The 19,065-nt window shown below is 40.1% G+C and overlaps 2 protein-coding genes across 4 annotated transcripts; both read left to right on the top strand.

Moving 5' to 3' along the window:
- The first annotated feature begins 159 nt into the window (after positions 1-159).
- Positions 160-9,600, top strand: LOC107310095 (histamine H3 receptor-like). 3 transcript variants are annotated; one of them, XM_085539575.1, is made up of 4 exons: positions 2,787-2,922; positions 3,274-3,603; positions 4,989-5,155; positions 8,784-9,600. In XM_085539575.1, exons 2-4 carry the CDS (start codon positions 3,315-3,317, stop codon positions 9,570-9,572), a joined length of 1,245 nt encoding a protein of 414 aa, XP_085395701.1. In that variant the 5' UTR covers positions 2,787-2,922; positions 3,274-3,314; the 3' UTR covers positions 9,573-9,600. The 3 variants fall into 3 exon arrangements, with proteins under 3 accessions (XP_085395702.1, XP_085395701.1, XP_015710922.2); XM_085539576.1 differs by having other exon boundaries at positions 160-3,603; XM_015855436.3 differs by lacking the exons at positions 2,787-2,922; positions 8,784-9,600 and adding an exon at positions 7,834-8,016 and having other exon boundaries at positions 2,971-3,603.
- A 2,091-nt stretch (positions 9,601-11,691) lies between these two features.
- Positions 11,692-18,630, top strand: LOC107310073 (histamine H3 receptor-like). Its single transcript, XM_085539577.1, has 3 exons — positions 11,692-12,094; positions 15,402-15,568; positions 17,162-18,630. Exons 1-3 carry the CDS (start codon positions 11,878-11,880, stop codon positions 17,933-17,935), a joined length of 1,158 nt encoding a protein of 385 aa, XP_085395703.1. The 5' UTR covers positions 11,692-11,877; the 3' UTR covers positions 17,936-18,630.
- The last annotated feature ends 435 nt before the right edge of the window (positions 18,631-19,065 follow it).

Genomic DNA, 19,065 nt, shown 5'->3' with positions numbered 1-19,065 from the left:
ATTATTTATTTTTCTAAAAATAAGATATATTTACCTTTCATTTGCAGAGGATGAAATTTAATTGTATGAAAATATTAATTATTTTTTGTCTCTCTATTTTTTCTCTTCGAGTTGATTTCTCAATTTTGTGATTTATTAATACTGGGTGTTTGAGTCACAGATATGTTCTTAGGCTCACCTGATATATTTTACTCATATAATAGCATCAAGGCCGTGGGTGTTTTTAGTGATATTTCTCTGGCAGTAGAAACATCATTTAAAGGCATGTTTTTAAGACTAGCTTATTTAACAACCCATTTGGTATAAACCTTTTGCCTGGTATGTTTTTCCACTCAGCTGTTCACTGCAGCTGTTCAGTGTGGATTCCCAGGAAAGCTTTGTGTAAGGCAAACTTTAACTAAAGTAACTACTCCAGAGTTTGGTGTAGCAACAGAAATATTCCTTAAGCATTCTGGTAACTTGAAAGGTACCACTAAAATAAGCAATTTAAAACCAAACAAGCCCACAAGGATATTATCATAGACTTTCTAGCAGTTGGATCCTGATCTGATCTCTTACCACATGAAATTGTTGTTCTGTTACCTCATCTGCCTTTTAAAACTCTTTTGGTTCAGCCTTAACATCTGTACTTGCAATACCAAAATAGCAGCTTTCCCAGAGAAGGAATAGCATTTATTATTATTTGTACCAGTCTTAGCACTTTTTAGGTCATGGAAGTACTTGTCCATACTTTGATGGACTCTTCTGGAATCGGTATGTTGCCATTAACATATTGATATACGACCTGTTTCCAAAGAGTATGCAGAACTAACAGCTGACTTGGAAAGCCTGTGCTTTCGCATGTTCAGCCTGAGGTTTGTGACCACTAAGTGCCCTGGTATTGGTTTTTGTTTTGTTTTTAACCTTCTGGCAGTTGCTGTCCCTTGTCCTCAAGAACCTCATCTTTTCACTGTTGCATGATGGTAAAACTCCAAAATGGAAGAAACCAGTTGTTGATAACTGCATTGTAGGTGTGGTAAGTCATATAGATCATGCAGTCAGTGAGTGAAATGAATGTCTTGTGACTTAAAATTGTGGTGACAGACCACTGAAAGTAGGTTATCAAAATAGAAATGAGCGTTTATTTTCACTGTCCTTCATTCAATAGGAACATGAAGTGCTGGCTAGCTTTCCTGTGGACATTTCAGTAAGAAAAGCTGCGGCCTCTTCCTTTTTCGTGTGTGCAACTTCCTTTATTCTAAGAATGTTTTCATGTGGCTTTCCAGAGAGTTTTGCAGCACTGGATTTTGTACTTAGAAAATAGGCCCCGTGACCTTAAAAACCTTGCGATATTTCTTTTTTGATTATTAGCTGTGCTTCATGGAGGCTGTATCCTTACTGCTTAGCTGGTTACAATGGTTTCTGCTTTGTAATACGAGAATGTTATGACCTGTCAGGATCAAAAATTTGGCTCTTTGTATTGTGGTTGAAGTACCTGAGATGTGTTAGGATGTTCGTGCTGGGACTGGTACTGAGGGACAGAAATAACCTACTGTGTGCAGAGTGAAGTGGCAGCAGACACATGCAGTATACTTTGATCCTTACACTTTTACCACTGTGTATAGTGCAGCTGGCTAGTTAAGAAACAAACAAGAACCAAATTTCCTTAGACTTGAGTTTTTATGTTGCTGACAAATGCTCGCTTATTTATTGTCTAGCTTGCTTATATGAATAGAAATTTCCTATCCTTTTTATTGGATTAGCATTGTACTTTCCTCTAGGAGATATGAACATGCAGTTTATGGCGTCCAGTCATGAAGGTATGAAGCAGGTTTGTTGTGTGCAAGTGAGCTGCTCTGGGTTCAGTGCTCCTTCCCATGGGTTGTGACTGTGGTGTTGTCCTGTGGTAAGAAGGTGAGACTGCTCAAAAAGGACTGGTTATATTATGTATAAGGGAAGGGGGAGTGAGTATAATTGGGATACGCTAACAGTTTGCATAGGATTTGTGATTTGTCAGTAAGCATGGCAATTTCCCTGCTGTACTCTGGCTTAGACTGCACAGGAGTTACCCTCCTTTAGAGGCCTACGGGGCTCAGAGTTCCTGTGATGTCTTTTCTTATCAGCAACCTGCAAAAGCAAAAAACTTAGTGATTTTAGCAAAGTGAAAATAAAGTGGCTGTATGTCACTTTTGGTATCTGTCAGTGCCTTGAGCTAAGATTCACCAGAGGTGGGGGGAGAACACCAGCAATACATTTTGCTGTGTCCTTATCCTCTTCCTTAGGCTATTGGCTGCTGAGGTGGACAGGACACAGGGTTAGATGAACCCTGAATTTGACCTCAATTTTCAATATCTGAGACATCAGATTTCACATCAGCTTCGGTACTGCTAGTAGAAGATGGGCAATAACTGTAATCTAATGCATAAATCCATAGAACAGCCTGAGTTGGAAGGGCCCTGCAAGGATCATCAAGCTCATCATCTGGTTCCACACTGGAATGCCAATAGCCTAAGTGTGTTTTCTACATTTCCAGCATCACCTGGAAAGGAGATTAAGCTAAAAGCAGAAATACATGCACATGCTGTGCAGCTATGTATACACATATCAAAGTTTTTGTACTTTTGTACTGCTGCCGTTCAAACATTCAGCTCAAGTGCTTAGCAGATGCTGATGAATTTGTTCCCACAACAGAAGCACAGACATGATGGCCAACACTTCTCAAATGTAAATGTCTAAACACTAAAGTGTTTTTAGAACCTGTAGTAAATATGATTGATCTTTATTTTTACAACTGTGTACTGCTTACAGCTCTCTGCAAGTGAATTCATTACTTATAAAAACTTAAGTGCTGAAGGAAGACTTGTGATTTTTCCCACCAGTGTGGAAGGAGAGGCCTACTCCTATTGAAGTTCATTGTGAAACTCCTCATCACATTTCGTAACGGTATGAACCTGAGATTAAGAAATAGTTTCCTGAAATAGCTGAGGTCTGTAACGTTAATGAGCAAAGTGTTTCTGAGAGGAAGGGAGGGAAATGAGGGAGAGGAGAGAATCTTCCATCAGCCCTCATGATCTCCCACGATAAGTATCAAGTTGCATAAACAAGAACTTACATTTTAAAATACAAGCTTTGAAGTACTGCATATCTCATTCTGGTAACTCTTCTACAGATGCATATGGTTACAGATGTGCTATTATTTGTTATAATTTAAAAAATCTTAGGAAAAATATTTACCTGTTACCAGAACCTTTCAGTTTTTTCCTCACAACTTATTTTTTTTTGGATGTCGATTAGCTTTTTCATCTCAGCTCTTATGAATCTCAGCCTTCTGGATAATGCAAGGTTCTTCCTGCACTGAACTGACCTGGATGCTCAACATGCACAACAGCACAGCTGAAACTCCATGTGTGATAGGATCCTGTAACGGGACGTTGTCCCCACAGCCATCGACCCCTCAGTTTTCCCTGGGTGTGTTGGTGCTCCTGGCTCTGCTCATGGTGCTGCTGGCTCTGGTCACAATCCTTGGAAACGTCCTGGTGATCCTGGCTTTCATCTTGGACAGAAATCTCAGGCATCGGAGTAACTATTTCTTTCTCAACCTTGCCATTTCTGACTTTGCAGTGGGTGAGTTGCAACGGGAAGCGTGTAATGTTTGCTTTCCAATACTGTTAGGGGAGCAGGGTGTCTTCTGTAGGTGGGTGATTTCTTCTTGGAGAAATATTTCCCAGCTGTGTGGCCTGGGGAAGGGTATGGAATGATGGATGCTGTGTTAAGTGTTTCAGCAGCCTATTGTGTCTCAAAATGCATCATAATGTGATACATAATGTATCACTTTTCATATAAATTCTTGTAATGTTCCTTTTTTACAGAGATATATTATCATAGGGAGTGGGTGTGACCTGGTTTTGGTTGGGATGGATTTGATCTCTGTAAATAGATAGTATTTAATGTTGTTGTTTCAGGAAATAAAACAACCCAAACACTATTATTTGTGAACTGATAGGGAATAATAAAAAATGGGAGTTGCTTGTAATGAGTCAACTGAAGACTAAATAATCATACCACATACCATATACATTATCTGGGGTATCTTGCATATGTTGTTGATGTTTCAATCTACTGTAGCAGAGTAATCAGATAATTACTTGAGGTTGGCAACTAAATAGTGATTAACTGTATTTTTAAATATTTTGCTAAGTATTGCACTACCTGGAGTCGTTTCTTAGAAATGTGTGTTTGTATCAATAAACCAAAATATCAAATCAAGCTATTTTCAAGATTATATATGTATGTATAAGTAGCAACACAGTTTATTTTGAAACTTCGGGGAAAAAAAAAAAAAGTATAGTTAAAAAGCAAGTGTAGTGTGCAATTTAAGACTGATGTATTGAAATTATCTGAACTGTTAAATGTTAAAGCAACTCTTTGTAGCTGATCCAAACTGCAGATCAGCAGGGTTAAAGGAGTCCTGCAAATGCCAGCTTGAGCCTATCATGTCCTTTGCTGGGTTTCCTACCTCTGTTGCTTTTAAGTCCTCTTCTGCCAGGCAGAGCTCTGTGCACTGAGCCTTTGTCAATGGCAGCAGTTCCTGCACTGTGGCATGGGGAGGAAAAAACAGTAGTGACTATAAAGCCAGTCGATGGTGTTCTGTTGTCCTGCTTGCAGTCTTGCACCACATTTAACAAGTACTGGCATCTGAGAAGTATGAAATTGCCTCTGCCAAGGGGAGAAGTACAGCTTACCTGGCATTGATTCTCTTCAGAATCTTTTACAGCAGCATGCTGTATTAAGAGCTAAATCTAAAATTATCTAAACACGTAAAACATTGGAATGTTACTGGCGCCTGGGATGTGGCCAAGTCTTCATTGGCTACATGAGAATGCAGGGCTTTCCACCTGGTAATTTCAGTCAGCATCCCTTTTGTTGTCAGATACCTTGGAAATGTTTCTGTGCGTGCAAAGCCCTGACTGTGGTGCTGTCTGACATATGCAATTTGTTTATTTCCATAGGAGTCTTCTGCATGCCACTATACATCCCTTATGCTCTGACAGGGACCTGGCACCTGGGAAAAGGACTATGCAAGCTCTGGCTGCTTATGGACTATCTTGTGTGTTCAGCTTCAGTGTTTAACATTGTCCTTATCAGCTATGACCGTTTCCTGTCAGTTACAAAAGCGGTAAGAACACTTCTAATTTTCTTTATGTATTTTGGGATTTTTGTAAAACTCAATATTCACAAATACCCCAGAAGCTAAGCCAGCCATCACTGTTGCACTGTTATTGTACAGGAGAAACTCTGATGTTTCACTACATTGTAATAGCTGCATAAACTATGGCAGAAAGGTCACCCTGGAGATTCTTTTTCCTGGCCTCTGAAAATTTCTAAGACTTGATAGAGATTAGGTAGACACAAGCAACTAAATTCTCTGAAGATTTTTTTTTGTCCGATACAATAAACAAATTATACTGGAAAAAAAGAGCTTTCCTACATGTTTCCTGGCTGTAAGTGCTATGGCATTGGGAGTTAGAGAAAAGATAAAGCCTTTCTCATGATTTTAGTGTTTCCCTCCTTCATGGGTGCTCTCCAGCTGTTATCGCTCTCTACAACTCTGATAAGAGACCATGGTGTGGTGGGGGTCAGCACCTTCTCATAGGTAACAGTGATAGAACTAGAGGTGATGGCCTTAAGTTATGCTAGGGGAGGTTCAGGTTTGATATTGGGAAAAAAAAATCCTGTCTGAAAGTACAGTGAGGCAGTGGGACAGGTTGCCCAGGGAGGTCGCAGAGTCACAGTCACTGGAGGTGATCAAGAACCATGTGGATGTGGCACTGAGGGACATGGTTTAGTGGGCATGGTGGGGATGGAATGATGGTTGGACTAGTTGGTCTCGGTGACCTTTTCCAACCCTAATGATTTCATGATTTTTATGGAGGAGGGGATATGAAGAGAGACATAGGATGGACTGACTGGAGAGCAGATGATCTGTGTTACCACCAGAAGAGACTGACATGATGCCAGTTAGCAGTGGCATGGAAATAAATCCTTCTAAATTAATAGAAGGGAACAAAATGTGCAGAGGGGAGAGGTGCTCCTTGATTTACTATCATTCTTCTACTTCAGAAGGTATCTACTAAATATCAGTTTTCACCATTTTTGAGCTCTACTTGGAATTAAGTTCAGATGGAGGACAACCAATATCCTTTGCTTTTGATGAGTCTGTTAGCTAGAGTGGCATGAGCTGTGTATGAGATCAGTTGTTTCTTGTTTGGGAAGTGCTGATACAGTTTCATATCTCTTTCTCCTTTGGTGTTGTGGTTTTAAGGTTGGCTGGTATTTTGTTGCTTGTTTTCCTTTTAAGAGAAATGTATGAAAATCCCCGTATTTAACAAATTGCAGTATTGAAATATATTAATGAAGTAGCAGAGCTCAGAATGTGAAAAAAGTAAATTACAAGGTCTTCTGCAACCTAGCCAGAGCCCATGAACTTAAACACTGTTGATAGTCTGCATATATAATCACCTTCTGTTTTTCTCCTTTGGGGAGCTAGAATGGAATGAGTCCAAGAATGTGTAACCTTTTGTTCAAAAGAGGTCATGCTTCCTTATCAGCTCTGCTGCTGATGTGTGGTCAGGTCCAGTCATTTCACTCAATTTTTATGAAGTTATGCTGAGCTTCCTGTTATCTGCCTACTAAACTGGGATGCTTGTGGTCTTGCATAGGGCTGCAAATTTGCTACTGTGGATGAAGTGAACTGGAGCTGTGCTCTGAACTGCTGCTTAAGGTGGTGTAAAGGAGTCTGAAACATTAGACCTAGAGGTTTTAAACTGATATTCTGAAATAATGCCTGTAAAAATGTGCCATTACTCTGCTTCTCACTGATAAAATGGGGACAGTAATGTCCCTTGCACCTAATATGAAAATTAATGAAGACAACACTCATGAATATTTGTATAACATGCAGGTGCTACACTAATGAACAGAACAGGAAGTTGATGAGGAAGATAGTTCTAAATCTCAGTAAAGACAAATATTGAACAGTATGTATTATATGTAGTTGTCCAGCTTCTCATTGGCTGATCATCTTGAGAGTTGAAAGATTGAGTTCCAAGAGCAAGAATGTTTGTCTGACACAAGGATAGGTTTAACTTTGATAGTTTCTAACTTTGAATGCTATAATTTTAACTCCTATTGTTTTGGGTTTTTTTTTGTTTTTTTTTTTTAAACATGGATTTTTAAAGGTAGATTGTAATATAAATGAATGAAGTCTGAGTAGACATCAAAACATCAACTTTTTTAGCAACGCAACAATATGTTTATACGGTAAAGTGAATGTAAAAATGGGATATTTCAATAAGAAGACATGTTAAAGCATATGTTGGTTATAGATTTTTCTATTATGGCAAGTGGAAATAATGCTGAAAATTATAATCTCTGGTATTTGCAGTTTCTCATAGAAACCTGTCTAAGACAGAAAGCTTCTGCTTTTGCCTGCGCAGCCACAGCTGCTTTCACTCTCCTACAAGCATGAGAATTTAGTGAATCATGAAGTGATTCCTCATTTCTACCTTACTGCAATCATGATGAAACCAAGCTGTGTTCATTTATACCTAGAGCAGTAGTTAGGCCATCATAACTTCTACACGTTTCTGATCCTGAGATATTAAATAAATTGCAGAACTACAGTATTTTATGAGCAAGATTAATAGCATTTTTGGGGGTGTTTAAAAAGAGAGGCTGCTCTAGGAAACAAGGAATCTGTAGAACAAATACTGTATTTGGCTTCATTATGTAATTATTTTATACTATTTTGTTCCAACAAGTTACTTTAATAAGTTACAAGTCCTTTTCTCACAGGTATCTTACAGAGCCCAGCAAGGAATGATGTCCAGCTCTTTGCTGACCTATGAAAATGTCAGTATGCCATGCGATTAAATTTCAGCTTTATTTTTCTTAATTATAATTACTTCAACTTATTTTACTTTAAATGAGAAAAAAATCCACTGGAAACATAAAAACTCAGCACCCACAAGATGCAAAGCTGAGTGCACCTGTGCAAGTGGTAGAAATGCTTACAGACATCTGTATGATAGTATTTAGCTATAGTAATTTGTACTCTTGTTTTCAACGGGATGTCTATCTTAGCTTTCCAAATTATGCATTCACTCTATTATCCTGGAGGATGGTGTGAGCTGTAGGATATTTGCCTGTTCTGGAACAGTGGAGAATATGTACTGGCCCACAGGCTGGGGATAAGGAAGATAAAAAGTGATGTTATCTTTTCATCAGCTAACAGCTACTGTGTAGGGCTGGATTTTGCCTGTTTGTGAAGTGTGCAATAAACAAGTTTTCAAAGGTGCACATTGAATATGGGCCATATTTTCTGTTGACCACTTTGACACATCCAGCATTACATGCTTCTAAAGTGCTGCACAAACCAGTGCAGTTATCAATGAATGGGAATCATTCTCTGAGCAACCATAAAACGCTAATTATTCAGCCAGTTCAGACTGCAGATGTCTCAAACAAGGCGTACCAAATTGCAAGGTACTGCTAACACAGATGGAAGATTGTTTCTTGCCTGAACCAGGACTCTAATACTTGTTACTGTTACATAGACAACCGCATGTTAGGTTAACATCAATAAATTAAGCTTGCCCGAATGAGCTTCATGTAATCACTGAAGCTGCAGTTCTGAGTTAGTAAATACTACGCAAAGCTCCTCTCAGGCTACTTCTCTTTGTGTTTTTGCTCCTATATATGCAACAAGTTTTTTTTTGTTTGTTTGTTTGTTTGTTTTCTCACAGGTATCTTACAGAGCCCAGCAAGGAATGATGTCCAGCCCTGTTGTCAAGATGGTGGCCATCTGGGTCTTTGCCTTCCTGCTCTACTCTCCGGCAGTTCTCCTTTGGGAGTACGTGTCTGGCTGCAGCATGGTAGAGGAGGGGCAGTGCTATGCCGAGTTCTTCAACAACTGGTACTTCCTCCTGTGTGCATCCACCCTGGAGTTCTTTGTGCCGCTGATCTCAGTCACCTACTTCAACGTGAGCATCTTCCACAACATCCAGAGACGCCAGCGGCGCGGCAGCATTCAATACTGCGAGTCTCCAGGGAGCAGCAGTGAGTCCTGGAGGTTTTGTTTTTTCCTGAGGCGAGGACCTTCTTTGTCAGAAACAGAGGACAGTACTTCATCAGTAATGAGGTCATCGAGACCATCACTGGTATCTAACTGTACATCTCCAACAACAGTGAGTCCTGTGGTTGTCAAAAGGGACTTCTCTTCATCTTTCTGTGCGAATTCACGGTCAAGACTGCAAAGAGACAAGAAGATTGCGAAGTCGCTTGCCATAATTGTGTGTGTCTTTGCCATTTGCTGGGCCCCATATACTTTACTAATGATAATTCGTGGAGCCTGCCAAGGAAAATGTGTCCATCCAGTCTTGTATGAAATTACCTTTTGGCTTTTGTGGATCAATTCCTCTCTGAACCCATTTCTTTACCCACTCTGTCATATGAGATTTCAAATGGCTTTTATGAAAATATTATGTCCCCAAAAGTTGGCGGCATTGAGATCAAATGATACACCTTCTGTTTAGAGCATTAAAGTACAAGAGTCAGAAATAACATTTGTCTCTTACTGCCTTTTCTTTTCCACATTTCTTCAATAGAAATAGAGAAAAACATTTGTTTGCTAATGACGTTAAGAACAGGCAGAGGCAGGCACTTGCTCTTATTTTGCTGATTTTCAGATTATTATTATTTTTTGTTTATGCTGGTTCATTCAAGATTTCATTCCTGTAGGTGATGTTTAATTAATAACAAAGTTTTACTGGATGTTCTTCCTGACTTATGGGCTTGAGGAGCTTCTTTTTGGTATTATGGAAAACTCTTCTGTAGATATCTCTGTATATGTTCATTGGAGGAGACATACCTGTTTTTGCATGTGCTGAGTTAAAATTTGATATATATTTTGTAGAGCTCAAGCTATCTGAAGACAAAGACCTGCTACAGTTTTGAAATGCTGTGTAAAAACCACACAGGAGAAGTAACGTTTCCTTTTCAAAAGTGCTGTGAAGGCAATATAGGGCTCTGTAGTCATTTTGACCACAATGATCAAATGATGGGTGTCATTCAATTGTATAGACTGCCTAATCCAACATCTTTCTCCTTATAAGACGGTTTGTTCTTGGTGCTGTAGGACACAATATGTGTATGTTAGTAAATGAGTCATTTTTAGAAAATAGATGTTTCCATGGTAATGAAATTTTGAGACCGTTTGTCAAAATAATCGCAGGTATAAACAGTTGTTCAATTTACCAGCACCGGCTTTTCTCCTGGTAGTGGCAGCTTCTTTGGCCATGCTTAAATCATCTTCAGTGTTGGATTTGTGCACTCTTTGATTACTTAGAAGAAACTTTGGCATGTGATCGCAGAGCAAGCAATACAAAGTTCATACTGAATCTGAGTTTTTTGGCTGTCGGTATGAGAACAGACATCATTCTCCCATGTGCAAAGCTTTGCAAGTGCAAAGATACTCCATCAAAATGGCTGGAGCGAATTCAAGCTGGCAAAGCAATGTTTAAACTAAATGATTTCTTTATGCCATGTTGCTGTGATATTTTGTGCATTTTCTCTGCCACTGAACCAGCATTAAGCTGGGTTTTCTCTATCACAGAATCATAGAATGGCCTGGGTTGAAAAGGATAATGTTCATCTGGTTTCAACCCCCCTGCTATGTGCAGGGTCACCAACCACCAGACCAGGCTGCCCAGAGCCACATCCAGCCTGGCCTTGAATGCCTCCAGGGATGGGGCATCCACAGCCTCCTTGGGCAACCTGTTCCAGTGCATCACCACCCTCTGTATGGAAAAACTTTTTCCTGATCTCTAATCTAAACCTCCCTGTGTTAGTTTAAAGCTGTTCCCCCTTGTCCTGTCACTGTCTATCCTTGTAAACAAGCGTTCCTCCTCCTGTTTAAATTCTCCCTTCCGGTACTGGAAGGCCACAATGAGGTCTCCCCAGCCCTTCTCTAAGCGAAACAAGCCCAGTTCCTTCAACCTTTCCTCATAGGAGATGTGGTCCAGCCCTCTGATCATCTTAGTCCTCCTCTGGACCCTTTCTAAGAGTTCCACATCTTTCCTGTATTGGGGGAACAGCTATGCCTTCTTCGCCTCCGAAGGATGAAGGGCTTGGCATGTAGTGCAGTAGGCTCTTTCCTGGCACATTGTATGAAGTGGAAGATTACATGGACCACACTAACAAGGCCCTCCAAAGGCCAGGTTCTTGGCTTGCTCTGCCCAAGGTTTCTTGTTTGGAGCGAATTCAAAAGGTAACACTTCTGTAACATACACATGAATTTTAGATGCTCTGTAACCGCCAGCTTTTCTATGTTGTTAGGTATGTAATTTAGTAAGTGCTATAGCAACAAGATTAACAGTGCCTACATTTTACAGTAAGAGAAATAGAACTGTGATCATTGAAATTCTGTTGACCACTGGGGAAGTGAGAAGAGTTCTGTTTTTAGCCTTAGTAGAATTCAGGGTAAAATCTACTTGCATAATGCTAATATGCAAACTGCCTGACTTTGAAAAGAGTTTTCAGACTAACTTGTCTAACCTCAGAAGATAAGAATCAGCCTTCAGGAAAGAGATAAACTGTCTTGCAGTGTGCATTTACTTATTAGGTGTCTTTTTTATTGATTTTATTTTTTTTTTTCATGTGCATTCAGACGAACACTGAAGACTCCAGTTTTGAAATCATATAATCTGTTATTTTGATACTGTGAAGATCTTTGGATGTCTCAGTCTCTAGCTTATCCTGCTGACAGGCTTTTCTCAGTCTTCAGGATAGATCTGACAGTTACAAGTTTGTTCCTAAGTTTCTTCTGCTGACACTCCATGCATGATGGGACCCTGCAATGGGACGTTGTCCCCACAGCCATCAACCCCTCAGTTTTCCCTGGGTGTGTTGGTGCTCCTGGCTCTGCTCATGGTGCTGCTGGCTCTGGTCACAATCCTTGGAAACGTCTTGGTGATCCTGGCTTTCGTCTTGGACAGAAATCTCAGGCATCGGAGTAACTATTTCTTTCTCAACCTTGCCATTTCTGACTTTGCAGTGGGTAAGTCGCAACGGGAAGCATGTAATGTTTGCTTTCCAATACTGTTGGGGAGAGCAGGGTGTCTTCTGTAGGTGGGTGATTTCTTCTTGGAGAAATATTTCCCAGCTGTATGGCATGGGGAAGTGTAAGGAAGCTGAGTTAAGTGTTTCAGCAGCCTATTGTGTCTCAAAATGCACCATAATGTGATATGTAATTCTTTTTTATTGTAAATGTCTTTAATATCTCTCTCTCTCAAAAAAAGAGGAGTAACTACTGTACATGAATACTGATTGATTGAAAGAGGAGCTTTGCTACAGCTTCTGATTTACTTTTGCTCCTTGTGTAAAACTGTTCATTGCCTGCCATCATAGCATCATATTTATCAGAGCAACTGCTTTCTTATATAGCTATCTCTGGTACATCAAAGTAAAGGAACGAATTCTTAATGCAGAATTAAATGGCTGTGAGTGTATTACATTACAAGAAATGCATCAATCTGTTGGCATCTTCCGTCTGTTTTCCTTATTAGTCCCCTTGTCCTGTAGTGTCTATGCACCAGTCCTTGAGCTGCAGTGGATTCAGTCCTAGTGAGTGACGCTGGAAAAGAGGCAGCAGCCACAAATGCTTTGTGCAGAGCTCCTGCAGGGATCAGAACATTAAAACAGAGGAAAAGACTGAAAAAAAACCATGATCCAGTAGTAGATCTTCTAGCAAACAGAAAAAGTCATTTTTTTACATAAGATCTGAGTGCTGACTATTTATATTTTAGAGGGTTTTTCGTGTTTTACTGAGGTCTGCCTGGCTCTTTCAATGTAGTATCTTAAGCACAGAGCTCTAAGTTTTTAAACCTTTGCTTTAGGAGTAAAGGAAGTGATTCTGTCTTGAGAAGCATGATAAAATCTTCCGACATCATCTTGACTTAAAGCTAGCAAAGAGGGATTTCTGCACACAAGTTCTTTCCCTTTCAGTCTGTCAAAGAGACCAGTACTCACTGGCTCTTGAGGAGGGAAATAACACTCACCAACATACTCTACTTCTGGCAATACCCCTCAAAGTGCTGTTGCTTTGTCAGTGCTGAGTAGTGAGATGTACTAGGCTAGCCTCTGGGGCCTTTCTTCACTTATGCCATTTATTAAAAGCGGTCCCTAATTCCATGGCCCACCCCACGGGACAGAAATGAAAGGAATCTGAGCCTTTGATTTCCTTCTTCTGGCAGACAAATTGCTGGAGCCATCATATCATTGCTTACATCACCACATTTTGTTTGTCTTTGTATCTTGAAATTTAGTCAAGAGATTTAAATACCTCCCATCCTTACATGCTCTTGTTTGTGGCTGGTGCCTTGAGGAGTCTCAAGTCAGTTGTCGGGAAATGGTTGTTATCAGTATTTTTCTCGCCCATAGACCGTCTAAATCCAGGACTTTGTATCTGGGATCAGTCAGAAAAGGTTCTGTTTTCAAAGCTGCTGTTGTATTTTTAAATTTCTTAGAAGTATGGAATCTTTCCAGGCAGTGTAACGTATGTTGTTTAAACTATTTAAAGCCTGGTTCTTTCATCTATATTGATATCTATAGAAAAAAATACCCCAACAAAACAGTAATCATTTTTTGACATGGTGTTAAACATTGTTTGATCCACTGAAGCTGATGAGAGCAGTAGCTGTCATCAACAACTTTGAAAAATAAGGGTTTTGTGCAAAAGTGATGCTGCTTATATGTTAGATGTTTGTTAAGACAAGCCATTAGCACATCATCCTGAATATGCTCAGTGAATTCTAAGAGCCTGACAGACATACTAAAGAAGAAAAATCTGAAGAGTTTAAAATGGATCATGAGGCTGCGTATAGCTTTGTACTTATCTCTGTTGGAACAGCTTTTTCAGGAATGTGGACAAATAGAGTTAAATGTTGCACTATAAATTTGAAAGAATATTAGTGGTAAAATAAATAAGTGACCGGCTTAAAAATAAAACATGAAGATGATTTAGGATCGTAGAATCATGAAGGCATTTAGATTGGAAAAGACCTTCAAGATCAAGTCTGTCTGCCAACTTGGCCTACTATGTCCCTCCACCAAACCATGTCCCTTACTGCCATGAACGTGTCTCTTAAGGAGTCCCATCTAAACCTCTCTTGTCTAAACACAAGGCCATTTTCTTGAGTCTAATCACTTGTCTCCTGAGGAAAGAGAATGGCACTCTGTTCGCTGCAACATCCTTCCTGCTAGTTGCAGTGAGCAATGAGCTCTCTTTCTACTGGATGGAGCTCCAGTAGACTATGGATCAGATGGATCATTCTACCAACAGACTGTCTCTCCCATTTGTTTTCTGTATTAACCCCTTTTTGACATAGTGTTATATTTCCAAGTGCCTCAGTAGAAAGACTTCTGGACAAAAGGTAAATGTAGTAAAACAAAAAACAGTTCTGGAGTTATCTTAGCTGAAGAAGGGTTGTGATTTAAAACACCCCTTAAAAATGGAAAGGGCTTTCATATCTCTGCTACGTCTGCTCTGTCATTGGTAAAAGTTTCTGGACGCTATGCAGACTCTCCAATATACTGTCTCTAGTGCACAAGTGCTAACAAATCTTATATTAATAAGCTACGTTAGCAATTTTCGTAGATGTATTTTGATGGAAAACTCAATAACAGATGAAAGATGAGACACAGAGCAACAAGGTTACATTTTGGAGCATAACCACAATACGTACTGATTATATATATCTTTGGAGACTGTCAAGTTGGTTAGGTTTCAGTTTTCTTCTTCAGCAGATCTTTTGTTGCTGATGTGACCTTATCACAAAATCACAGAATGACCCGGGTTGGAAGGGACCTCAAGGATCATGTAGTTCCAACCCCCCTGCCTGGCAGGGCCACCAAACATACACATTTACTAGATCAGGTTGCCCAGGGCCCCGTCCAACCTGGCCTTGAACACCTCCAAGGACGGGGCATCCACAACCTCCCTGGGCAGCCTGTTCCAGGGCCTAACCACTCTCCTAGTGAAGAACTTCCCCCTAACATCCAACCTAAATCTTCCCTCTTTCAACTTAAAACCATTTCTCCGTGTCCTGCTATTGTCAGCCCTTTCGAAGAGTTTACTCCCCTTACTTACTTATCCCTAACAGTCGACATACATTAAGATCTAATATGTAGAATATCTTCATTAGATTTCATGGTAATGTAAGAATTTCTTTATATAACTTACGTACTTAATTACTTAATGGTATGCTTTCTTTTTGAACCAAATACCAGAATACTGTCTCTGCTTCCAGGAGTACTGTTTGCAGTCTGTGACAACTTCATGGTGTCTCTGTGATTGCTTTCCATAGGTGCATTTTGCATCCCTCTATACATCCCCTATGCCCTGACAGGAATCTGGCACTTTGGAAGAGGCATCTGCAAGCTCTGGCTCCTTGTGGACCATCTCATGTGTACAGCTTCAGTATTTAACATTGTTATAATTAGTTACGACCGTTTTCTCTCAGTTACTAAAGCTGTAAGTACCCAATTTGTAGCCTTTCTGAGTTTTGTGGCAGGATGGTGGGATTTAGCAAGGCTGAATCTTGATGCTATTATTGCATGTTGCCATATTGGTGAGTATAGGCCTTGGATTAATCAAGATAATAGCTTTCAGAACATATGCTGGCATGTGGAGGCAGCTCATCTACCAGAGCTGGTCAAATACATCTTTTCTCACAAGCTCTGCTGCAAGTTGTTATGCTGTTGTGCTACTGCTTTAAGGAATGTAGGATGAGGGAAAGGCAGGAGGCTGGAAAAAAAGGGAGCACAGGGGAAGGAAATCTGAAATAAATCAGTGTGGGAGGGAAAGGCTAGGGCAGGGATGTAAAGGATGCTGGGGGTTACATCTAGGCCTGAGAGTTGTCTCCTAATGATCTTGCAGAGCACTGGGAGCAAGAGCAAATGAGTCAGAGAGTGAGACTCAGGACAGACTGCAGAGACTGGCTGTGGGTATGAGACAAACCTCCTCCCAGTGCCTGAAGGAGAACCCCAAACTTTGGATGCACTCTGTGTCTTTGCTTTCTGCAGTGCACCCATTACACCTTATATGTCTTTATGTCTTGGTTCATGCTAAGGATGGAGGTCAGCAGTTCTCACTAGTCACTCTGCTTGCTGAAGTGGTAGAGAAATGTGGGGCTGAGCGAGGGGTCTCAGCTCTTTGCTGACCTATGAAAATGTCAGTATGCCATGCGATTAAATTTCAGCTTTATTTTTCTTAATTATAATTACTTCAACTTATTTTACTTTCAATGAGAAAAAAATCCACTGGAAACATAAAAAACCTCAGCACCCACAAGATGCAAAGCTGAGTGCACCTGTGCAAGTGGTAGAAATGCTTACAGACATCTGTATGATAGTATTTAGCTACAGTAATTTGTACTCTTGTTTTCAACGGGCCATCTATCATAGCTTTCCAAATTATGCATTCACTCTATTATCCTGGAGGATGGTGTGAGCTGTAGGATATTTGCCTGTTCTGGAATAGTGGAGAATATGTACTAGCCCACAGGCTGGGGATAAGGAATATAAAAAGTGATGTTATCTTTTCATCAGCTAACAGCTACTCTGTAGGGCTGGATTTTGCCTGTTTGTCAAGTGTGCAATAAACAAGTTTTCAAAGGTGCGCATTAAATATGGGCCATATTTTCTGTTGACCACTTTGACACATCCAGCATTACATGCTTCTAAAGTGCTGCACAAACCAGTGCAGTTATCAATGAATGGGAATCATTCTCTGAGCAACCATAAAACACTAATTATTCAGCCAGTTCAGACTGCAGATGTCTCAAACAAGGCGTACCAAATTGCAAGGTACTGCTAACACAGATGGAAGATTGTTTCTTGCCTGAACCAGGACTCTAATTCTTGTTACTGTTACATAGACAACCGCATGTTAGGTTAACATCAATAAATTAAGCTTGCCTGAATGAGCTTCATGTGATCACTGAAGCTTCAGTTCTGAGTTAGTAAATACTACGCAAAGCTCCTCTCAGGCTACTTCTCTTTGTGTTTTTGCTCCTATATATGCAACAAGTTTTTTTTGTTTGTTTGTTTGTTTGTTTTCTCACAGGTATCTTACAGAGCCCAGCAAGGAATGATGTCCAGCCCTGTTGTCAAGATGGTGGCCATCTGGGTCTTTGCCTTCCTGCTCTACTCTCCGGCAGTTCTCCTTTGGGAGTACGTGTCTGGCTGCAGCATGGTAGAGGAGGGGCAGTGCTATGCCGAGTTCTTCAACAACTGGTACTTCCTCCTGTGTGCATCCACCCTGGAGTTCTTTGTGCCTCTGATCTCAGTCACCTACTTCAACGTGAGCATCTTCCACAACATCCAGAGACGCCAGCGGCGCGGCAGCATTCAATACTGCGAGTCTCCAGGGAGCAGCAGTGAGTCCTGGAGGTTTTGTTTTTTGCTGAGGCGAGGACCTTCTTTTTCAGAAACAGAGGACAGTGCTTCTTCCTCCATGAGAACAAAGAAAGAATCTTTGGTAGCTGAAAGCTCATCTCTATCCAGAGCCAACTCTTTGACCCCAGAAAATTGTTTCTCTGTTTGTTCAAGGACCAGATCAAAACTGCATAATGACAAGAAGATTGCGAAGTCGCTTGCCATAATTGTGTGTGTCTTTGCCATTTGCTGGGCCCCGTATACTTTACTAATGATAATTCGTGGAGCCTGCCAAGGAGAATGTGTCCATCCGATCCTGTACCAAATTACCTTTTGGCTTTTGTGGATCAATTCCTCTCTGAACCCATTCCTCTACCCTCTCTGTCATGATAAATTTCGACTGGCTTTTATGAAAGTCTTATGTCCCAAAAAGTTTGCAATATTGAGATCAGGCTCTTGTTAGAAGGTTTAAAAAAAAATAATTATAATAAAAATCAATAGGCTGATGTTCAGCTGTATCTGTAAAGAATGACTGTTGTGAATAGCAAAAGTTTGTCATTAATTTGTTCTGGAAGACTAAGGCTTTGGTGAAATATGTTCTTCAGAGAAATGTGCGTGCCCAAGGTTTGTGTACGTTTTTCAGCAGCTCAGATTGGCCAGGAAAAGAACATTGCCTCTGCCTGTCTTTCCTTAGTAGACTGCTGATATTATCTTCATTCTGGCTGTGGAAGATATTATCTCCAATTGCAACATTGCTAATATTCTTGGTCACAGGTGGTATTAAGAGTGAATAAATGAATAGCTATGTGGGAAATATTTGTTATTTTCCATAATGATCAGTAGTATTCAGAAGTTAAAATATTCTCCATTTCATTTCTTTTGCATAGTTTTCACTGCATTCAGAAACAGTTTACCAACTTAGCATAAAACATCCAGTTACTTCATGAATTTGTTGTCAAGCATGTAGCAGGATTGCTTTCTCTCATCAATGATGTTCAGACATCAGGGGAATATAGGAACTACTTTTAATGTGAATGCGTTCTCTGGAAAAAGGCATTAGACTACATACCTGTTCAGGTGAAGTGGTAGAGAATTTAGAATTGTAAAGCATTTATGCATATCTCTAGATCTTCTTCAATAAATAAGACTTTTTTTACAGCTACGGTTTTGAGAAATCATGGAAGAGTACTATTTCCTGTTCAAAAGCATTGTAGGTTGAAGGCAAGATGGCTTGACTATGATGGGAGAGAAGATAAGGGGAATGTATCTGTGACTGAATAATCCTTTTGAACTTTTGGAACTCCTTGGATTTCACCTGATCACATGTCCCCACAACAGCAGCAGCACTGCCCTGCAAGTGGATGAGACGCACCTTAATGTGGGAAGCTACCACATTCCTCAATAAATAAACAGAGTGTAACTTAGAAATATGAATAGTTTGTCTTCATCATGAAATAAATTCTAAAGTAGTGTGAGAGTTAGTGAATGTCCCTTTCATCCTCTGGCTTTATTTAGTGCATATTCCTGTGGGATATTAGTGTATTTTACTTATCCTGCTTCACAATATTGTCCTCCTGAGATGAACTATCGTTT

Source organism: Coturnix japonica, chromosome 2 (assembly GCF_054131305.1).
Source record: "Coturnix japonica strain WE chromosome 2, WE-NBRP24, whole genome shotgun sequence".
In the NCBI taxonomy this organism is placed as follows: Eukaryota; Metazoa; Chordata; class Aves; order Galliformes; family Phasianidae; genus Coturnix; species Coturnix japonica.
The sequence above is the reverse complement of the archived record's forward strand: the minus strand, read 5'-3'. Positions and strand labels throughout refer to the sequence as shown.

What these genes read in the sequence shown, in the direction of transcription:
- LOC107310095 (XM_085539576.1), top strand. Translation starts at nt 3,315, where the DNA reads ATGCAAGGTTCTTCCTGCACTGAACTGACCTGGATGCTCAACATGCAC. An exon ending in CATTTCTGACTTTGCAGTGG is followed by an intron (nt 3,604 to 4,988) that starts GTGAGTTGCAAC and finishes TTATTTCCATAG; the next exon opens with GAGTCTTCTGCATGCCACTA. An exon ending in TCCTGTCAGTTACAAAAGCG is followed by an intron (nt 5,156 to 8,783) that starts GTAAGAACACTT and finishes GTTTTCTCACAG; the next exon opens with GTATCTTACAGAGCCCAGCA.
- LOC107310073 (XM_085539577.1), top strand. Translation starts at nt 11,878, where the DNA reads ATGATGGGACCCTGCAATGGGACGTTGTCCCCACAGCCATCAACCCCT. An exon ending in CATTTCTGACTTTGCAGTGG is followed by an intron (nt 12,095 to 15,401) that starts GTAAGTCGCAAC and finishes TGCTTTCCATAG; the next exon opens with GTGCATTTTGCATCCCTCTA. An exon ending in TTCTCTCAGTTACTAAAGCT is followed by an intron (nt 15,569 to 17,161) that starts GTAAGTACCCAA and finishes GTTTTCTCACAG; the next exon opens with GTATCTTACAGAGCCCAGCA.